Source organism: Suncus etruscus, chromosome 2 (genome assembly GCF_024139225.1).
Source record: "Suncus etruscus isolate mSunEtr1 chromosome 2, mSunEtr1.pri.cur, whole genome shotgun sequence".
Lineage (NCBI taxonomy): Eukaryota > Metazoa > Chordata > Mammalia > Eulipotyphla > Soricidae > Suncus > Suncus etruscus.
This window is the reverse complement of record NC_064849.1, coordinates 153,230,066-153,251,113: the sequence shown is the minus strand read 5'-3', so window position 1 is coordinate 153,251,113 and position 21,048 is coordinate 153,230,066. Positions and strand designations below refer to the sequence as shown.

General features: G+C 44.2%; 1 protein-coding gene across 1 annotated transcript in view; it reads right to left on the bottom strand.

The window, feature by feature from the left end:
• The window catches only part of CAST (calpastatin), a 110,657-nt gene that overhangs the window by 16,027 nt on the left and 73,582 nt on the right, over positions 1–21,048 (bottom strand). The window contains exons 12-24 of the mRNA XM_049769178.1: positions 19,766–19,846; positions 19,171–19,209; positions 18,502–18,591; positions 18,124–18,213; positions 16,891–16,992; positions 14,963–15,046; positions 13,910–13,957; positions 12,656–12,751; positions 10,875–10,973; positions 5,829–5,930; positions 5,286–5,369; positions 2,950–3,000; positions 2,753–2,824 (exon numbers count right to left, since the gene is read on the bottom strand). Of these exons, the coding sequence (XP_049625135.1) occupies positions 2,753–2,824; positions 2,950–3,000; positions 5,286–5,369; positions 5,829–5,930; positions 10,875–10,973; positions 12,656–12,751; positions 13,910–13,957; positions 14,963–15,046; positions 16,891–16,992; positions 18,124–18,213; positions 18,502–18,591; positions 19,171–19,209; positions 19,766–19,846 (1,038 nt within the window). The remainder of the gene's footprint in view (positions 1–2,752; positions 2,825–2,949; positions 3,001–5,285; positions 5,370–5,828; positions 5,931–10,874; positions 10,974–12,655; positions 12,752–13,909; positions 13,958–14,962; positions 15,047–16,890; positions 16,993–18,123; positions 18,214–18,501; positions 18,592–19,170; positions 19,210–19,765; positions 19,847–21,048) is intronic.

The following is a 21,048-nucleotide window of genomic DNA, read 5'->3' as shown; positions in this document are numbered from 1 at the left end:
CCCGGCATCCCATATGGTCCCCCGAGTCTGCCAGGAGCGATTTCTGAGTGTAGAGCCAGGAGTAACCCCTGAGCGCTGCTGGGTATGGCCCAACCCTCCCTCCCCCAATAAATAAAAACTGTCCCAGCACCTTACTGATTAGCAGTCCTTAAACCCAGACAGATCATATGACCTTTGGTGCACTACAGTAAGGTGTGAGCAAGCACCACAGCTGGTGTGTGACCTGCTGTTGAGGACTGCATTTAAGCATGAAGGAATTCACAGGCAGATTACACATACCCCTGTGAGCTCTGCCACCAGAATTTGAAATCTGCATGAGCATCACAAACAAAATCACAGAAGCATCCCCAGCAAGTACCATGACCAGACGTGTGAGCCCTGCTGAGCACTTGAGCCCAAGTCACTGCAATGGGGCAGCAAAAGTACCCAGGGGAGCTACAAAGTCTATCTGTTGAGAAAGGAGTAAGAAATCCTCACGGCCCAGATGTAGTAAATGAGTGGGGTTGTTTCGCACAGCCAAGTCTGTGCACATTAGATGTTATCCCCACTTTTCAATCATGATCACATATCTAGTATAAAATTGTCTTATGAAATTTAGTATATGTTATAAGCTTTCAGTTTTATTTCTTTTCGTTAATGTTAAATAGTACTGTAAAAAAAAATTTTGGGGTCACATCCGGCAGCGCCCAGGGGTTACTCCTGGCTCTACGCTCATAAATCACTCCTGGCAGGCTCGTGGGACCATATGGGATGCCGGGATTCGAACCACCATCCTTCTGCATGCAAGGCAAATGCCTTACATCCATGCTATCTCTGGACCAGTACTGTACAATTTAACACATGTTTTGAACAAAGAGTATTTAACAAACTTGTCCTGGACTGATAATTTTTTAAAAAAATATACTCTACCTGTCATTTATGTTCATTTCTTTAGTATTATCAATAGCTTTTCTTTCAGAAACTATTTTTTAATCATTATATGATAAATCTTGGTGTTTAGCTGGGTTCATCTTTCCCCACAGTGCTCAGGGGTTACTGTAGGCTCTGGACAAAGCAAGCACCTTACCTACTGCACTTTCACTCTAGCCCCCAAAACACATTTTTATTTTGAAATATTTTATACAGCATGTATTTTTTTCCAAGTGTATTTTTGAATAATTTTATTGAGTCATATAAAGCATTTCTATTTTAATAAAATAGCTAACAAAAGATCACTACAGAGAACTGGCATCATCCTTTTAAGATGGCTAATAAAACGGCCCTCAGTGCTTATCTTTTAATTTCTTCATGTTTTCTTTATAAACATTTGACATCTTATGTTAGAGGGTTAAATTTTTTAATCTGTTAATATGCTATATAACAAAAGTAATGGTCTACAAATGCATTATTTACAATTAGATTGTCATTTCTTTAGTATGTGTTATTCTTTCATACACCAGTAAGCAGAAATGAGAATAAAATCAATTTTTCATACTTTATATAAAAATGCTGCTAGCTATGTACTTGATAGTTGGTTATTTGATTCTTGAAATAAATACTCTTTTTTTTTTTTTTTTGGGCCACACCCTGTGACGCTCAGGGGTTACTCCTGGCTATGCGCTCAGAAGTTGCTCCTGGCTTCTTGGGGGACCATATGGGACGCCGGGGGATCGAACCGAGGTCCGTCCTAGGCTAGCGCAGGCAAGGCAGGCACCTTACCTCCAGCGCCACCGCCCGGCCCCCGAAATAAATACTCTTTAACACAGTAAGGGACATCTACTTCTTAAAGGCTTTAATTTAAATTTTGACTGCAATATTTGAGATGCATCTTTTATATGAATATAATTGTTTGACTATTTTATATGGTCAAAGCTATATTATTTTCTGGCTCTGGAGCACTTAATTTTTGAATAATGGCAAACAATTTATGTACATGGGTTCCACAGCATTTATGCATTTTCATAACAAAAATGGGACATTGGTGGTGGGAATGTTGCACTGGTGAATGGGGGTGTTCTTTACATGACTGAAACCTAATCACAATCATATTTGTAATCAAGATGTTTAAATAAAGAAAAAAATGGTTCCATAGCATATAAGTCCATGCAGACTATGATTTGCCATAATGTTGGCCTTTAGAGGCTCAGAACATTCAGTGCTAGGGAAACATGTTACATTATCAAAATGTCCCAAAGTTGCTAATAATACAACTCCCTATGAGAAAAAAATCAGTCCTTTAAATATAACATATTATAATATGGTACAATAAAATATATATGTATCTATATTACTGTGAGGAAATGTGGAAAATGAAGTTAGAGGACAAGTGAAGTGATTTGGGCAGGGGCTAGAACAATAGTATAGTGGGTAGAGGGTTTGCCCTGCACATAGCCAACAAGGTTCAGTTCCCAGCATCATTATTGTCTCCCAAGGTTGCCAACTGTGATTCCTGAGTGCAGAGCCAGGAGTCAGCCCTGACCATCTTAAGGTATGACCCCCACAACTAAAAATAAACCAAAAAAGTGCTTTGGGCTAAGCATAGGCTCTGTTCTGGGAGCCCTACCAGTCTGCATGCTGATTATAATGGTGACTTTACTTTAGAACACATTCCCTATACAAGAGTACCATTCAACACAAACAACTTTGCAAAGGCCAGGCTGGAGTTAGAATCACTGCTCTGGTGACTGTTTCTTTTGCTCTATGTCAGAACTAAGTGATGAGATCCTACTTTATTTTGCCTCCCCCAGGTAAGGCAATTAAGTCCTTGACTCACAAGCGGTGTGTTGGTGCTGGAGCCATCAAAGTCCTTCGACAAAGCATCGAGGAGGAAGTCTTCAGTCATGGGCTATAAGAAGTAGGGAAAGATGAGTGCAGGTACTTCTCTAGACACTGCCCCACTGGCATCTTCCAGTGCCAGGCCCTTCCTAGCTACCCTGTAAGTGGACTGTAATTCCCTGTAAGTGAACTTACAGGGAGAGATTTCCGAGACTCAGATGTCTGGGCTGCTTTTCCATCTTCATCCTGTACAGGGGAAAAAAACATGGCATTCACCATGACAGTGGTGGAGTGGACAGAGAGGGTTGGACATGACAAGTCTAGCTCATTCCAGGGTACAGATTTCTTTGCCAGGAAAGAGCTGCTCACCAGTGTAGTGAATGAGTAACTCTGATGCGTCAGGCATTGCCCAGGACAATGGAAGATGTATAGAAGATCAGACTCACAGACCATGTGCCAGGGCCACTAAACATAGTGTGAACACATGAAAGGGGCTTGCAAGGAGTTATGAGAGGACATTGACAAGCATAATAAAGGATGGACTTGCAGAAGAGTCATCTTGCCTGAGAAGACTGCTTCTCCAGCCACACAGCCCCACATAGCACCGAATTCCCAGCATGAAGAGAAGAGAACCTCAGAATGGCAGCTCAATCCACAGCCACCTGAGCTCCTGTCCTTCAAGTAGTCTCAGGACCTCTCCTAAGTAGTCAGCCAAAATAAAGAATTTGGAACTCTCTTGTAAAACAGAATCTATAAATCAATGATAAATCCCATTTATAAATATAGATGAAACCAAGAAACTTTGGGCTTGCATCCATGATTATTTCTCAGGTAGTTTGTGCGTGTATTAATTTGTTTAAACATGAGGAGGTATAAGTGTTCTAAGTTTCAGGCATTAGCTCCTTTAGCCTGTTCCTTCCCACTGAAGTCTTGTGCTATGCTTCAATAAAGTGGGAAGATGGATGGGATCTGAGCTTTTCCCCAGCATCCCTCAGCTGCAAAGGTAGCAGCTTTGCCTAGGACACATGGGATCAAGAAACAACTCAGGCCTGACTCCATGGGAGCCTATTGGAGAGGAAACGTGTGGTATAGCACTTAAAGTGGGACCTCCCTCAAGAAGCCTGCTGTGAGCACAGCAGGTACATGATTATACATACCACAGGTCTGAGTCCAAGGGACTGGACCCAGAGTACCCCTACATTCTGCACCTGTGCTTCACGCCATAACAAGGGTGTAATCCCATAACCCCAAATACAAGATCTTAACAATTAAGCAAGCTCTTGGAAAAGTTCTAAAGCAACATGTGACATTCTCTAAGTCTAAGCTAAGAAGATACAATAATCAGGGAAAGTTTTCTTGAAAGCGCAACTAAAATTCAGCAAAAGCAACCATCTTCCAGCCATGAAGTGAACTGTGCTGAGGATATGTTAGAATGCTAGAACCTCACCAGCAACATATAAACAAGCCCAAATGTACAGGTACATATGATTTCAAGCGAGTTGTGCAACACAGAAGGAAGCATAAGAAAGATAGGAGAAAAAATAAACTTCTAATCAGAGAGTGTCACAGCATCCCCATGTTTGCCAAATCTCTGGCCAAGTGCATGCAGATAAGCAGGATAATGAATGAGACTACCATTTGCTAATGGCCAAGGGTTGCCTGAATGTTCTCCTAAGTGGTGTAACTACCAAAATGAGACATCTATTCTACATTCCATGTATCAGCATTTGTTCAAATGGCTGCATTTGAACCACAAGAATCACAGTAGGTCCTTCTCTGTGTCATGTGTTTTGCTCAGTCTCTTCAGGAAAACAAAGGAAGCCAGATAAAATATTCATCACTCAGTTAAGCAAGACCTTGCACTTATTCTTCCTATTTATATCTAGGAGCTGCAAAGGTTCATCATAGGAAATCATTCTGCCTCATTTCAGTAGCTTTCCTATCTATAAAAATGTTTACATTTTAAAATTTAGAAATTCTGAGGTCGGAGCAATAGCAGTAGGGCATTTGCCTTGTACACGGCCGATCCAGGACGGATCTGGTTGGATCCCTGGTGTCCCATATGGTCCCCCTAGCCAGGAATTATTTCTAAGTGCATAGCCGGGAGTAACTCCTGAGCATTACTGAGTGTGGCCTCAACCCCCTCCGCCAATTTTGGAATTCTGTTGTTTCAACAAATCAAATATTAGATAGGGGAATTTCACAGCATAGGGTATTATTTTTTTTTCTACTTTAGGTGACTTAACAATATTTCAACTTCCTTTCTGGCATCCTGTCAGGATCTAATACTATTTATTATTTGAAATACTAGAAAATAACAGCTTTATATTGCAAGTCTATTTATGTCCATAATCCAGAGAGCTGAACCAGCCTTGGAGGTTTAGTTTCTTTGTCTTAGGGACTGAACCAGGACTCACACGTGAAAGGCTTGTGCTCCACCACTGAGCCAAAAGTTGCAAAGTGGTCTGGCTCCAAATTGCTCCTTTTATGGGATTAAATATGAAAACCGGACAGAAAAATGGCCTGCTTACCTTGACCTCTTCCAATCTATACTCTGGAGGAATTGTTTCTTCTTTTTCACCAAGCTTTTCTCGATCCTCTTCCTTGGCTTTCTCCTGAATAAGAGTTAGACCATGTTTACTGTCAACATAGCTTTCCCCTTAAATCGGAGGACAACCAGGAAGCTAATATTTGTTATTGTTTCTTTGCCATCCCTCCCATTATTCCTGAGTGGCTTGAGGAGACCCTTTGTGCTACCAGGGTGGAACCTGGGTCGGCTGTGTACAAGGTCAGTACCTCCCTCGTTCTCTTTCCCTGCTCCAAGTGGTTCTGTTCTTAGGTGAGGACATGTGAGAGTTCATATATAGAGCAGCTGCAGGGATCTACACTATAACTTTCCTATTCAGAGGCTCATATGCCACCACTAAGCCAGCAATGCCGAAAGTCACCCAAGGGCCCTGAGGAGGAATAGGACATGCCAAGGAGAGAAAGTGACGGGTCCCAGGCGGGGGTGCTTCACCAATTCTCTGCACAGTCTGGTCAGAGACCTTGGAGAAGCTTCCAACTGTCCTTACCTTGACACGGTCCTCAGCAGGCTCACTGTCTTCTGGTTCTGCCTCCCTTTTGCTCAGGCTCCCAGCCAGGACATCCACGGCCTCTTCAGACATCTGGCTCCCCTGAAAGCATAGTAATGGGCACCACGTAGGTGACTCACAGGCACAGTTTAACTTTAGCCTGCACAAGAGGCTTCAGCATCTCTTTTTATCTTTATTGTTTAGGGAGCCCCAAGAAGCACATTTAGCAGCGCAAGACAAGGATCAAACCTTGTCCTCACCCATCCCTTGGAGCTCCTTTTCTGGCCCATGTGTCATTTTTCTATAGGTGTTGCAAATCAGCCCCTGATGAGGTTGACTGATGGAGGGAAGGAGGATGAGGCCTTTCTCCTCCAGCTCAGACCACGCATCTGTTACCCCATTCAGCCGGTGGTTCTGAGGTGAATGCGGCAGGAAGAAAGCCAACAGGCAGTCAGGCTTTCAAAGAAAACAGCTCTTAATTCCGTGAAGAGGCTGAAGCCAAAAGGCCTAAAAATAAGCCCCAGGAAAAAAGCCCCTCACCTTCCACAGACCCTTGCTTTTATGCCCCAGAATCAGGTACCACTCAATGGTGGGATCAGATACTACCCAATGGTGGGAGCAGAATCAGGTACCACCCTAGGGTGGGAGCAGAATGCCATGTCACACCCTAGGATAGGGCACAGTCACCGATCAGGGTAGAGTCAGTAACATAATAATCCCATAAAAATGTTTACATACACAATATATAGGTAGTTGGGGGAGGTATGGATCACATTCCATGTTCAGGAATGCCTCTTGGCTCTGTGTACTCCCAAATCAGTGCTTATTCCTAGTCAGGCCCAGGTGACCATATGTGGTGCTGGGGATAGAACCAAAGTTGGCTGTATGCAAGACAAGTGTCCTACCTCCTGTATTACTTCTCTGGCCTCCATGTGCCATCTTTTTTTGCAGAGCTAATTAGGGTTTAATTGGGGTGATACTGAGAACTTGTGGAGGGGCCCATGGCATTGGGAGGGGGAGGCTGGAACTAGGCTGGGCCTGTAGCTCAGCTGAAGCGGGAGCTTTGCGGGGGTTCATGTGCCATCTTTTAATACTAAATTAACAATTAGAATCTGAGTCTAGAAGAAAACTAGATAAAGAATCTGGGATATTTGGAACATTGGTGATGGGATTGTTGCACTGGTGAAGGCGGGTGTTCTTTTCATGACTGAAACCTAACCATAATCACATTTGTAATCAAGGTGTTTAAATAAAGATATTTAAAAATAAAAATAAAGAATCTCTGGAGTACATATACAATGGAATGATTACACAGTGGAATATATATACAATGGAATATATAGTCAGTGGAATATTTCTTGTCTACAAGAAAATATGAAATCATAAAATTTTCTCTTAAAGGGATAAAACTCGAGAGTTATTAAGCTCAGTGAGTTAGGAGAGGAACAGACAGAGAATAATCTCTTATATATGAGACATGAAAGAACATAGCAAGGGTGACTGGAGAGCTAGTACAATGAGTAGATCACTTGCCTTGTACATGTCTTACACAGGTACCACATGTAGTCCCCCAAGCACTGCTACGAGTGATCCCTTAGTATGAGCAAGGAGTAAGCCCTGACCATCACTGAGTGTAGCCCAAAAGCAAACAAACAGAAAAATCCCCCAAAACACAGTAAGATAACAAACTGCCAAAAGCAAATGAACCTGAAAGACTGTCCACGTAGCTGATAACACTGAGATAGCTGTGTGGGAAAGTAGACAGAAGGGAAAGGGCTGTATGCATTCACCCTGCCAATAGTGCTGCCAATCACAGGGTCACAGACAAAAACCAAAGAATCTCAGTTAAAATTATGTCAACTGTTAGAGTTAGGAAGTGAGTGTACGAGAAGGCGCCTGCCTGGCATGTGCAAAGCCCAGTTTCAGCTGTGCCTCTGCATTCATTCCTTTCCAGACACTACTGAGGGGAATCCCCAGTGCTTGCAGCCAAGCAACCCAGACTGAGGTGCCTTCCAGGCTGAAGCCTGCAGGCAACAACCCCCCATGCTCAACATTCATAATATGTTCCTTGCTTTAAGCATCAAGTCTATTCCACACGCATGATAACACTCAACTCTCAAAAGTCATCAACTGGAAGCCTGGTCTAGAAACCAAGAAGGAAACACAACTGCACCAGAGAGAAGCAAAAGCCAGTAACTGTTGGTGATAGCCTTAGAACTGCTGGGAAGGGCTCAGATGCTAGGAGTCTCTCTCCCTATGTAGGCCAAGCGGGTAGCCCCCAGACCTGTCTGCTCACTTTTCTACTTTTTTTACTACCTAGCACTCACTGGGCTCAGAGTGTCAAGCATGCTGAGGTCTGGCTGAGTAGGACAGGGCACTGTCCATAGCAAGCCTGATGTCAGGGGAGATGGGATGAACAGAGTAGAGACTGAGAAGAAAAACTGAGGCAGGCTAAGACTGAGGCCTCCTTGGCCTTGTTTCCTCCCTACATGACCCTTCCAGGTGGCTCTGAGTCCCATGCTGTGGCCCTTCACTCATGCACTGTCATCTGTGGTCCTCTTTGGAAAGTCCCAGGGCCCATGGAGACTGAGACATGCAGGGAAATACAGAGCCAAGCCCATCTTTCTCAAGTCCTGGATCACCATGCAAAAATACCCCACATCCAGGACTCTCTTATATTAAATGAGAGGATAGAAGAGAAAATAGGATGTGTCCCATATAAGAATGCTCACCCATCTAGTAACATGATTTCTACCATGAGTGGCCATTGTACTGAGCTCCTGACTGTGAGGGTTAAAGTGAAGTAGCCACTTAATTAAATCTTTCATTCTTATCCTAAATGCCTCTGACTTCATAGAAAAGATATCTGGGGATTTGGGGGCAAAGGTATCTGTTTTATGTAATTCAGGTGTCATTCCAAGAAAAAAAAGTCTCACTTCCACTAAGATTATTTGCGTGAAGAAAGAAAAGCAGAGGGGAAGGTGCTTTATTGCCACCTAGTGGCTGATTTGGCAGGGACCTTACTCCTGACAGCAGCAGAAATTCCAGCATTATCTGTTTGGAGTCACACCCAAGTGGTAGAATCACAGTGTGGCCATGCCTCAAATAGCCAAGTGAGCTCCTATCAAGACAGTGGCTCACACTTCTTTGTGTTTTTGTGTGTGTATAGAAAGGGTGAGGGAGATACCCCCAGTAGTGCTAAGGGCTTACCGCTAGGACTATGCCCAGGGATCACTCCCAGTGAGCTTGGGGACCAAACGGGGTGCCAGAATTTGTGCAAGGCAAGTGGCTTTCCCGCAGCACTATCTCTGGCTCCATCATACATTTGCTTTCTCCTAGTCTGCTGAACAATCTTTGAAAATTGTTGTTTCCCCAGGCAAACAGCAACCGCAACATTGCATGGAAGCTCGTATTCCTACAGAATTTCATGTAACACTGGGGGCTAGAGCTCAGGATGCCAAACTCTATAAATGATCTTTTTGTCAAATAGGAACCACATCACCAAATACACCCCTCCTTCCTCAAGTTGGGGAAGTCTCCACAAAAGCAACATGGTAGAGTCCCACACGCCTACTGCTCACCCTACCCCATCGGGGAGCTCCCTTCTCCCACAAACCCTTAAAAGGAGTGGATACATCTCACTACAGCCTTTCCCTGAGATTCTCTCTGTGCAAACAGCCTGGATAGGGTCAGAATGACAATCCAGCCACCTGCATCCAAGGTGTCTCTTCTAGATTGGCCTATGGATGGAATATCCAGCTTGGTGCAGCCCAGGGTTGGCAGCAGTCTCCAGCTGCCTGTGAGGTGCCAGGATTTTCAGGTCTGCTGAGCAATAGCTAGTTGATATTGGCTCAGGCCTGGCCTCTCAGACAGCACTCACAAAACTGAACCAATATGAGAGCTAGAGAGCTACCCATTATGACATCCCATACCCCTCAAGGTTCCTCCATAATGCCATCTTCGCTTCACTCCCCAACACCCCCACCACTCTGAAAGGGTGTAACAGTGAATTCAAGATGGAGTGAGGGCCTTAGAGCAACTGGACTTCGTGGATATTTTACTGAGCACCACCAAGACTTCCCAAGGGAAAGCAGTCATGTCCAAGAACCCAGGACTAATTAGGCTGCTTCCTCAAGGCCATTTTCTCAGAGAGCGAAAGGCTGCTAAGAACCTCCTCTTGGTGGTCCTCATGCCTGCTGCTCCCCAAGAAAGTGTTGATCCCATTCATTCACTGTGACCTGCCCTCCAATTGTAAGCACCTTCTACTATCCTCAGAAACTGCTCATCTCAGCTAAAGGCTCCAAAGGTTTCATGGACTATCCAAGAGCAACTTAGAGCCCCTTCCCAAATCCATGACAAAAGTGACCAGACTAAAATCTTTCTTTTTGTGTGTGTTTTTCTGTTGCTTTTGTGCCACACTCAGCCACACCCAGTTGTGCTTAGGACTCATTTCTGGCTGTGCAATCAGTTATTATTCCTGGTAGGCTCAGGGAACCATATGGAATGCTGGGGATAAAACTTGGGTCAAGTGCATGCAAGGCAAGCACCCTCCTAGCTATACTATTGTTCTGGCCCTAGCACCAACTTTCTTAGGAAAAGCTCACAAGAGGCAGAATTTCCAGAACAAGCTGACTGGTCTTGAGGGCCCAAAGCAATAGCACAATGGGTAGGCCTCTGTTCTTAAAGATTCTGGCAGCTGATAGAAACAAAACCCATAGGAAAAGTTAACAATGTTCAAGAAGCCCAGACTTGTCCTTCACATAAGACATAAGAAGTAGGCAGTGAGAGCTGCAAGGCTGACTCTGCCAGGGTTCAGTAAAAGGTGCCGCCCACCAGGCTGAGAGTTCTGTCAGGGAAAGGCACAAGATTCCACAATAGCCCAGAAACTAGAGAACCTCAGAAGGTCAAGGGAAAACATGGCTTTGTCGCTGTGGGAACCAGATTTAAGTATTGTCAGAACAGTCCCATGTGGTGATAGAGCCTTGAAGGGAGGAAGGCACAGTTGACAGACATCCCACTGAATCCAGAGGTCCAGAGCTCACTTACCGAGTGTGTTGCTGGCTTGGCTGGGACTGACTGTATACTGCATAGAGAGGCACGTGATACCTTCTCCACCACTGGTGTTGGGGCAGAAGCCTGAGGTTCCTGTAAGAAGTATCAGGAATAATGAAGAAATGCACAAAAACAAGCTGGTTAGTAGCACCAGTGGACCAACCAGACATTCTTCTCCATGGGGAGCTGTAAGCATAATCTTTCCCAATGCCTATGGCTTTTGAGCAGTCAGGGGCAGCATGCTGAAGCCAAGCTTCCAGTATTGACACTGGTCTGATTACAGACCTTCGTGGATGTTATTTATCCTTGTCAAAGTCTGTTTCTAAATCTGCAAAATGACAATGCCTGCATCTCAATAGCTGAAATGGAACTTTTAACAATATAAAACATAAAATGCTTTATCTAGTAACCAAGAATTCCATAAACTCCAACTTTAGAAATTATTGTTTCTGTTGTTAATTTTTCATCAAACAACTTTTACAAAATCTATTTTATGTAAATGCATCTTTTCTTCTCACCAGACATGTAACCAATGTAGGATGCCAATCAGTATAGGCCTGATGATCTGGCACTCAGCTCTTAGGGTACCAGTGCTATAGCAAGTGTACTTGGAGAAGGGGTACAGTTTCCATGCATGGCCTTCCTGTGACTGGCTCCTAAGCATGCCACTGCTGCTGGCATATGCCTATGAGCCACATGCCACTGTAAACAGTAATACCCATGCATGGCAATAATCTTACCCCAGGAATACTCAAACTGTAGTCTTGGGTAAGTGGCTTCAGTAGTACTAAATAATTTATTAAAATACCAATTTTTGACCACCTCCTGCCCTATGATGACTAAATTAGAAATTCTAGGTCAAGCTATCAATTATGAGAGTAAAATTCCTAACATATGTTTTGAATTTGTGCACTTATAAAAGACCTAGTATTGCTGGAGAAACAACTCCATGAGCCATGTGTATGCTCTACAGGTATGTGAAAGATCTGGGTTTGACACTGAGCTGGGAACAATCCCAGAACACTGCCAGGGGTGGCCCAACAATCAAAATAAAATTCGAGGTCTGGTTTTCAGGAGATGATCATTGATTGGGTCTGATGTTTTCAATCAAGGACCTGACAACTTATTTAAAACAAGCACAACAAGTATAGAGGCCAGATAGGATAGCAGAGCTAAAACTCTGAATCAAATGCCTCCATCAGGACCAGTAGAGCCTTTAAATGTTGGATGGGACTTATTGAGGGTCAGGAAAGGGCAGGATCTGGGGAGGAAAACAAGGAGAGTCTTAAAGGATGACAAGCTCTTAGTAGACCTGGAGTGAGAAGGAGCAAGCACCTAAAGGTCATTCAGTGACTGAGGATTTGCAATTGTAGGAAGGAAGAAATGTTTAGCAGGAACTTGCCTGCTGTAGGATGGAAGCTCTCAAGGAAGGGTATGGGAGAAGCTGAGTCTAGGCACAAGACTGAGAATGAGGAGTATGAGGGAATGTCAAAGACCACAAAGTGAGTTACTGTCATCACCGGAGTGGGGACACATTAAACAGACCAGTCAGAGAGACAGGAGTTGTCACCAAGGGAGGTATAGCAGGGCTCCTCAGAGAAAGGATTCTGGGGCTCACAGGCAAGTGCATGCCCAGTTTCAGCTTGTGGGGAGGAGGCCCATCTAGGCAAAGGCAGGGCAAGGTGGTTCAGACAGCAGGTGGCACTCTACAAAGCATCTTTCAGATATAAAACCATAAAAACACCAAAACTAGACCATTTGGGGAAAGCACATACTTTGGTTTTTTCAATTGGCTTTGATTTTTCTTCTTTCTGTTTAGATGTGTGAAAATCTGCAGAGAGTTCATCGATGAGTTCTGATTCACTGAGGGGCTGTAGAACCAGACAAACAAGTGATTTCACTATTGAGAAAAAGCACTCAGAGACAATCTTTTAAGGTTTACAGATGTTAGGCTGAATTTTAGTACCTAAAGCCCAAACCTAATTTGTCTAGGGTGCATTATACATCTGAGTAGGAATAAGTAGTATTAAGTATCTAAGAGCCACAAACACACTAATAATGGTCTGCAATGAATAGTGGACTCTTATGGAGATATACTGGTACTCTGATATATTCAGCACAATGAATATTTTGAAACCTATTTTGAAGAGGCATAAAACTAAATCCCTAAGACACACATATAATCATATAGGTCAATGCTGCCTCAATTTTCTGCCAAGATTTTCTGTCATTTCCACTTAAGAAGAATTTTATTCAAATAAAATGTCCTTTCTATGAAGACCTGCAGTATTTCCTCACATCCCCTCAGAATGAGGTAGAGGAAATAGACCCTTCACTTTTGGGCCCTATGAGAAAAGCTCTGTTAGCCTATTTCTCCTAAGGGTCGCCTGTGTCCCCTGAAGATGGGCGTTGATCCCTGAGAGACTGTGTATGTGGAGATCCTTCAGGGCAGCATCCTTGGACAGACAGTTCAGGTTGCAGAAGGACCCACAGGAGAGGCTCAAGGAAAGGTTCATCTTCCTCAACTGTGGAAGTGAACAAGTCACAGCCCTTCCGACTCAGTGAAGACACAAAATGATGACAAGCAAAGAGTAGTGAGTAATAAATGCCTACTGCTTAGTGGTATAGGCAATGACAGCAGAACATCATGATAGTGTCATGACTAGGATCAATGCTAAATGTTAACAGGCTATTTTAAGAAACTCTTGGACATTAACTCTTGAAGTGCAGTGAAGGCTACCTACAGGCTTTATGCTGCCTCCAAAGAATTCAAAGGAAAATAATAAATGAAACATGGAAACATGTGTCAGCTACAGTGATGCTCTTGGTTGTCCCTCTCTCCTCAGCTCTAACCTGACACATAAGAAAATCTCCACAGTGAAATCAGGTCTGTCAAAACTATATTGATAGACACTTTACAGGCTTATTGGCTTTTAAATATCAGAAAAAAAACTTACTTCCCAAAGCATTATATAATGTTATAGTGCCATATATTTTAAAAGGTATTTTTACAATCAAATAATCCTAACCTTGGGTTTTTCCTCTGGTTCTGGCAATAGCGGCTTTCCATCTTTATCCTGCAAATGAAATAAACATTTACTGATTATTAGATAGCATATTATGCTTTCATGACCCATTAATTTTGTTTTAAAAAATTCCAGGATAAGAAGAGATAGTTTGTTTCTTTTTTAAATATTTAAATAAACCCTTACTTCAAAAAAATTTTTTGTAAATTATCAGAATAAGGAATTCAGTTATAAAAATCAAAAGTCTAATTGTAATTATTATATATTATAAACATGTGCTTTTCTTTTAAGATTCCTGAAGAAAAATTCAGCAACTGACTAGGGAAATTTAAAGAAAAATATGTTGGCAAGAAAACTGAAGTTAATAAAAGACTTAAAGTCTAAATTTCTCTAATCTATGGTGGGTATAGTGATTGATGAAGAGACACTCCTACAATACTATTTTATTTTTGCTTTGAACAAGAAGCTATTAAATCTTTGTATTAAATCTTTGTATACTGATATTTGCAGTTGAGAGTGGAATTGCTATGATTAGAACAAAAGCTATTCTTCAGCCAGTTCTTTTGCTGTGTTAAGGATCTGTGAGCATGCCAACCATAGACACACTCCAGTCTATGGTATTTTAATGATCACCTTGCCATAACTCAGAAATCCTTTTTTGTTGCCATATCCAGGGCAGAGAATCAAACTAGGGTTGGCTGCATGTAAGGCAAACACTTTAACTCCTGTATTGCCTCTTGGACCCAAAGCATTGAACTGGTGGTCCTCTCATGTCGTTTTTGTGTTTGTGTATGTGTTTACTGTTTATTAAGCCACATATGTGGTGTTTATTGTTTATTCCTGGCAAGGCTCAAGAGACCATAAGTGGTGCCGGGGATTGAAATCGGATCAGCTGTGTGTAAGGCACCAGGTCCTGGGAACCACTTCTTCAAGGGCCAGTGTTGACATCAGATTGTTGAGGGTTTCCAAGGTGAAAGGCAGGCTCTTGAGGGCTTTGGGGACAGGACAGAAGGACAGAGATCCAGGAGCATGGGAGACCTGTGAGCACAGTCCTACCGTGGCTGCTTTCAGTCTGTACTCGGACGGGACTGTTTCATCCTCCTCCCCACACTTCTTCAATTTCTCTTCTTTGGCTTTTGCCTAAGGACAATGGAGAGAAGGATGTGAGCCCTTGGATTAGACAAGACATATAAAAAGAAATTACATCAAGCAGATGCCAAGCAAGTACAGCACCAGGCTGAGTAGCTGTGAGGTTGCGTGGGGTGAACAAAGAAAGAACTTGCAGCTGAGATTTGGGGAGCTAAGCCCAGCCAGGATCTGATGGTGGCTGCCTTACCCTGCATTAAAGGGCAATTCCTCTGTATGGTGGTGAACTGAACTGGGGTCAGCCATTTGCCAGGACAGAGTTGTTTTTGTTGTTGTTGTTGTTTTGTTTTTGTTTTGGGGCCATACCAGGCAGTGCTCAGGGTTACTCCTGACTATCTGCTCAGAAATAGCTCCTGGCAGGCACGGGATTCGAACCAACCACCTTGGGTCCTGGATCAGCTGCTTGCAAGGCAAGCACCCCTGTGCTATCTCTCCAGCCCCAGGACAGAGCTTTAACCCCTGCTATCTTTCAGTTCATTCAGTGAGGTAAAATTCTGACCTTTCTGAGCCAGACAATAAATCTAGAGAACTGTAAATTCAGCTGAAGGCTCCAGAGGTCTGAGAAAGCATCCTAGGCAGAATTTACACAAACCTCTAAGTAGCAGCATACAGATCACACTGGTAAAGGCTGCTAGTTGCTCACACTGGAATGCAGGGAAATCAACATAAAGTGGTGACAGAGCAAAGCAGGTTTAAGAGGGGCACCCCTGTTCTTGTTCAGATTTTAGTGAACTGCTGTGGAGGGTCCCAGAGGAGATTTAATACTCTGATGTGCCAGCAGCTTCCCCACTCATTGACAGAGCTGCTCTGTAAGCCTTGGATACTTTCAATTTCTTGTATTTCCTTTGGTTGTTAGGTCAGACAGCAGTGCTAGGACAGAAGTAGAGCTCCTCTTCCTTCAACCTTAAGCCCTCATCACCCTCTGGCCTCCAAATCCCTTTCTATGCAATTTTTGCTGACATGCATCTGTTTGGCTTTACTTATGTCCTGCTCTCACCCCTCTCTGCAGGACTGTTTAGAATAGCCCCCAGAGGCAAAGCTAAGCCCTCCAAGGCCCTGGCCCTCTTGAAAACATGATGTTCTGAAACTACCCTGCTCTCTCACCCAGGGGTCTCAGTGCCAGCCCCCAGCCCCCTCCACCACCCCCAGTATGTTACTTGGTCAGAGCGGACAAGGATTCCTTCTCCTGCACCCTTGTGTTCACCATCGCAGAGCTGGTCCCGCCACAGCTCCCTGGGTGGGTCCTCAAGGACAGTGGAGGAGAGAAACTGGCCCATGGTGGGACAGGGAAGGCTTGGGCTCAGGCAGCACTGCAGGGCATGGGGAGGCACTTTTCTGGGGTTTCAGGGCAGGAAGTGACAGCACGCAGGGCTTTGTGACAGCGCCAGTGGCCACTCCCCCCCATCACAAAAGAGACCTGGCTCTCACTGATGACTGTGCTGGCCCTTTACTGGCATAAAAATCCCACCCAGGAACTGTTCTGTGTCAGAGGCTCACCCTTTCTCAGTGACCCATGCAGACTCCACAGGGCAGTGAGCTAAGAACGTGCAGAGGTGTTGTGGTTCCATCTGACAGTTTGAACCTCCCGCCCACAGGCCCAGCCTATGTTATCTTGCTCAGGCAGAACTTGCACAGGCCCTGGCTAAGGAGAGCCATCTTGGGAAAACGATCAAGGTTTCATGCCATCGGACAACCAAAGAGCCTTCTTGGTTGCTCATGGCTCCAGCAATAAATATCAAATGGGAACAGACTCAAGAGCACGGCAGGATGTGGGCCAGTACACTTATGGTGAGAAGCTTGCGGGAACCACCCCCACCCTCGGCAGCCCCGGGTCCTACCTCTGCCACCTCCTTCAGGGAGCTGAGGTCCAGTTCAGGATCTGACTTGCGGCTGCCCAGAGACGCTGACAGTGCATCTAGGGCCTGGTCGCTCATGGCCTCCTGAAGGAAAGAAACATTATGTGCATCTGAGAATCCCTTGTCTTGTTCTATTCTTCAGACAGTGCAGAATGAAATAGGCAGCGGAGCCAGGGTGCCCCTAAAAGGAGGCATCGCCTGTCTGACACAGCACAGATGGAACAATAATTCACCCACCCTGAGAACCGGAACTCAGCACTGGGCAGGCACCACCCCCTTACTCAGCAGGTCAGGAGGAGAATGCGGAGCCTTAAGGCTCTTATCAAAACCCACCTGCAAGGAGGGAACTTGTCCACTGGTGCTCGCCTTCTAAAACCTGTTTCTAAAAATGCCTCAGGACAAGCCTGCCCAGGAAGTTTAGTGGGCAGGCCAGGAGAAAAAGTGGGGATGCCTGAAGAGGTCCCTCTGCATTCTTCCTGGGAGATACAAGGGATCCCCTCACTATGGGGTGTGGCTCCCACAGGCAGATAAAAAGCAACAGTCTGATCTGCAGCAGAGCCAGGCAGACAGCTGCAGCAGACACTGCTGGGCTCCCTGTTCCAACTTCCAGGGCTCCTGGCAAGCAAGTTCTAGAGGACTGTGGACAGCTATGACCTCCCTCCCTCCAGTGCCCAGGAACCCAGAATGTTACCCTTTCCTTGAAATAAGATGACCCAGCCCTTTAGAAACTGGTTTTCTTTTTTTCCATTTTTCCTTTTTTTGGTTTTTGGGTCACACCCGGCAGCGCTCAGGGGTTACTCCTATCTCTACGCTCAGAAGTCACTCCTGGCAGGCACGGGGGACCATATGGGATGCCGGAATTCGAACCATTGTCCTTCTGTATGCAAGGCAAAAAAAAAGTACCCCCATGCTATCTCTCTAGCCCTCAGAAATTGGTTTTCTTTGCCTCTCCCCACCCCATCTTCCCAGGCTGCTGGTGATTCTAGGACTCACACTACTTTAGGAAGCCAAGGGCAAGTGTTAAAGTTCCTAAAGTTCCTAAAGGGGTGCTACCACTGTGAGGAGATTAGTGAAGGAGCTTCTCCTGCTGGGAGAGGGAGTGTCTCCAGGCTCTGGGGGAGGAAGACACTCCTGGGTGCAAGTAACCCAGAGATTACCCCAAAGCAGCAAGGTAAGTATCAGCAAAGCCAGGGTGTCAAAGAAGCAGGTCCCTACCTTCTCCACCTTCCTCTTCTTCTCATGGGGTGGGGCAGCACTTTTGATGACCTTGGCAGACTGAGCTTTTAAAACCTCTCCGCTGGGTTTCTGAGAAACAGAAAGAAAAGGTTAAAAAAGGGATGTAGGAAGGGTCACTACAACAATGGTGACCTCCAGAGGTCAGTATTTTTTTTTAATTTTTTTAGCTCAGGACCTTTATTTATTTAGAAAATCTTTATTTAAGCACCATGATTAGAAGCAGGATTGTAATTGATTCTCAGTCATAAACAGAACAACCCACCTTCACCAGTGCAACATTCCTACCACCAAAGCCCTGATCCCTCCTTCCTGGAGATGGTTTTTAATGGGGCCCCCCCATCCCACTAGAAACAATACCTCCTCCTTCGCCTTCTGGTCACCAGCTGTAGGACTGCAGGTGAAGTCAGAAGACAGCTCATCGATGGCCTCCTCAGGCCCCATGGGTGTCTAGGATGACACACACAGCGTCACAAGTCAGTGATGAGAGGAAAAGACCCACAAGTCAAGAGCACACTTCTGTAATTCCTCATTTACAGTGATGAGCCAGTGAGAGGTATAAAGGGAAGGACATGTACCCTCTAAACATATTACAAAGTCACAAATGCCTACTCCTGTCTTTTTTCCCCCTTGGGATGGGGGAGAAGACCATATTCAGCAGTCCCCAGGATTTACTCCTGACTCTGCTTAGGATTCATTCAGTTGAGTTCTAGGGACCCAGGGATGCTGTAGATTGAACTTGGGTCAGTCATAAGCAAAGTTAATATCCTTCCCACCATCCTATGGCTCTGACTTCTGCTCCTGTGGACTTGTGCCTATAATCCTCGATTCCATTCTTCTTCCCCTCAATAAAGCTACATATGAAATCAAAGACCCAGAAACAAACCCCAGGTGCACTCTCTTTCCCTCAACAGAGAGAAGCTCATCTGTTTGGAAACAATCCTTAAATGGGAACTTGAAAGTCCAAGGAGAATCCCAACTCAAGTCAAATGGTCATTGTGAAACATGGAAATGTGTAAATAAACTCACCGTGGAGTCTGGAGGAGGGCCAGCCACCCCTTCTGTTTTCTGAAATGAATTGTAGATGAACAAGTTTAATAAGGAAACATGTCTCCTCTCTAGAAGTACTTTGTGAGGCTTAAAGACTAGTTCATTATATCCTCCAAACATATGTAAACTTTGCACCTCAGGCCCATAGGATGTGACTGTGCTAAGGGCAAGGCTGTCAGACAGGTGTCTAGTCAAATAAAAGCAGGAGGATGCCCAAAGCCAGAGACTGATGCTTTTCTGAAAGGGAGAGTACTGGGCCCACAGAGCCACAGACAATGAAGGGAAGACATATAGCCTAGAGTGGGTGTTGGCCTTGCCAAGGAAAAGGCCTAGCGCAGATTTTCCTCCTGTGTCTTGGAGGGAACCAATCCTGCCCAACTATAGGCTTGTACCACCTTAGGCTGTGTGGCCATTCTCTCTGGCCTGTGGGCATGGTAATTATGATAAAAGGACAATGTACAAGAGTGAAACCAACCACCTACCTATATACTAGCAATCTGACTTAAAAAAAGTAAATGCACCAATGTGATAAAATAACATTCCAATGAGGACAATAAGGCCAACATTTTCTTACGTTCAAGAGTTCCCTATATTTTGGAGGTATTGTGACTTCTCTTTTACCCAATTCTTCAATGTATTTTGCAGTCATTGGATCCTGGAACACAAAAAATCAACAGGGAGATCAGGAAGCTGATTTGTGAAGAATTTCACATATATGAAACCAAAATACATTGGTTTTCACACATATGAAACCAAAAATACTATAAACTTATGAACTACTAGGAAAAAGAACTCATTAAGTTAGAAAAAATGGTACAAAACTATCAGGCAGCAATTATACAAGTAATTCCATATAAATAGTTTGACCCACTTAAATAGGTCATGCTAGAAAATACCCAAATCTCTGTAAGTGGTGGTAGTGGTGCTTTGGGGTCACTGCATGTCTAGTATAATTTTATTTTATATTTTGAGGGACCACTCCTAGCAAGGCTTAGCACTTCTGGTTCTACACTCAAAATCATACCTGATGGGGTATATGGGGGACCATATAAGATGCTGGGAATTGAACCTGGCCTGCCCTATGTACTGTACTTTCCAGCCCCTGTAGTAGCATTTTTCACTAGTAAGAAGGCTTTAACTTCGTGCATTTTATTTTATATTTTTACCTTTTTCCTTTTCCCCAAGACTTCAAAGCTTTTGAACAGTAATGCAAAAGCATCCTGTAGAATAATTGTCCAATTCTAGATTTTCCTGATTCATAATTAGGTTGTGATTGTGAGGTTTTGAGGAAAAAAAAAAGACATTGCAGAGGGCCTTATTTTACTATTTTTATGTTTCATCGTAAATGTCCTATTGGACTCTCTTTCGTTCCCGCAGTTTTAAAAAATTCTTCATTTTGAGGCCAGAGAGATAGTATGGCAGGTAGGGTGTTTGCCTCGTATGCAGCTGATCTATGTTCAGTCCTTGGCACCATATAAAGTTCCCCAAATACTTCTAGGAGTGATTCCTGAATGCAGTCATAAATAAGCCCTAAATATCACTGGGCAGGTCCAAGAACAAAAATTAATAAATAAAGTTCTTCACAAATTCTGGGACCTTTAAAACAAAATTCTTTGTTTCATTTATTGCAAACACTCTTTTTGCATGGCAGTGTTTCCCAGAATGGGTGACACCCTCCCCCAAAGAGATAAAGACCTCAGGTGCATCTGACAGAAGAACAGAGATTTTGTGTATTTGTTTCAAAAAGGCAGGCTCCAGGGGGTGGGAGCAGTGGTGCAGAGATAGGGCATTTGCCTTGCATTGGCTAGCAGTTCGATCCCCTGGCATCCCATATAGTCCCCCGAGCCAAGCCAGGAG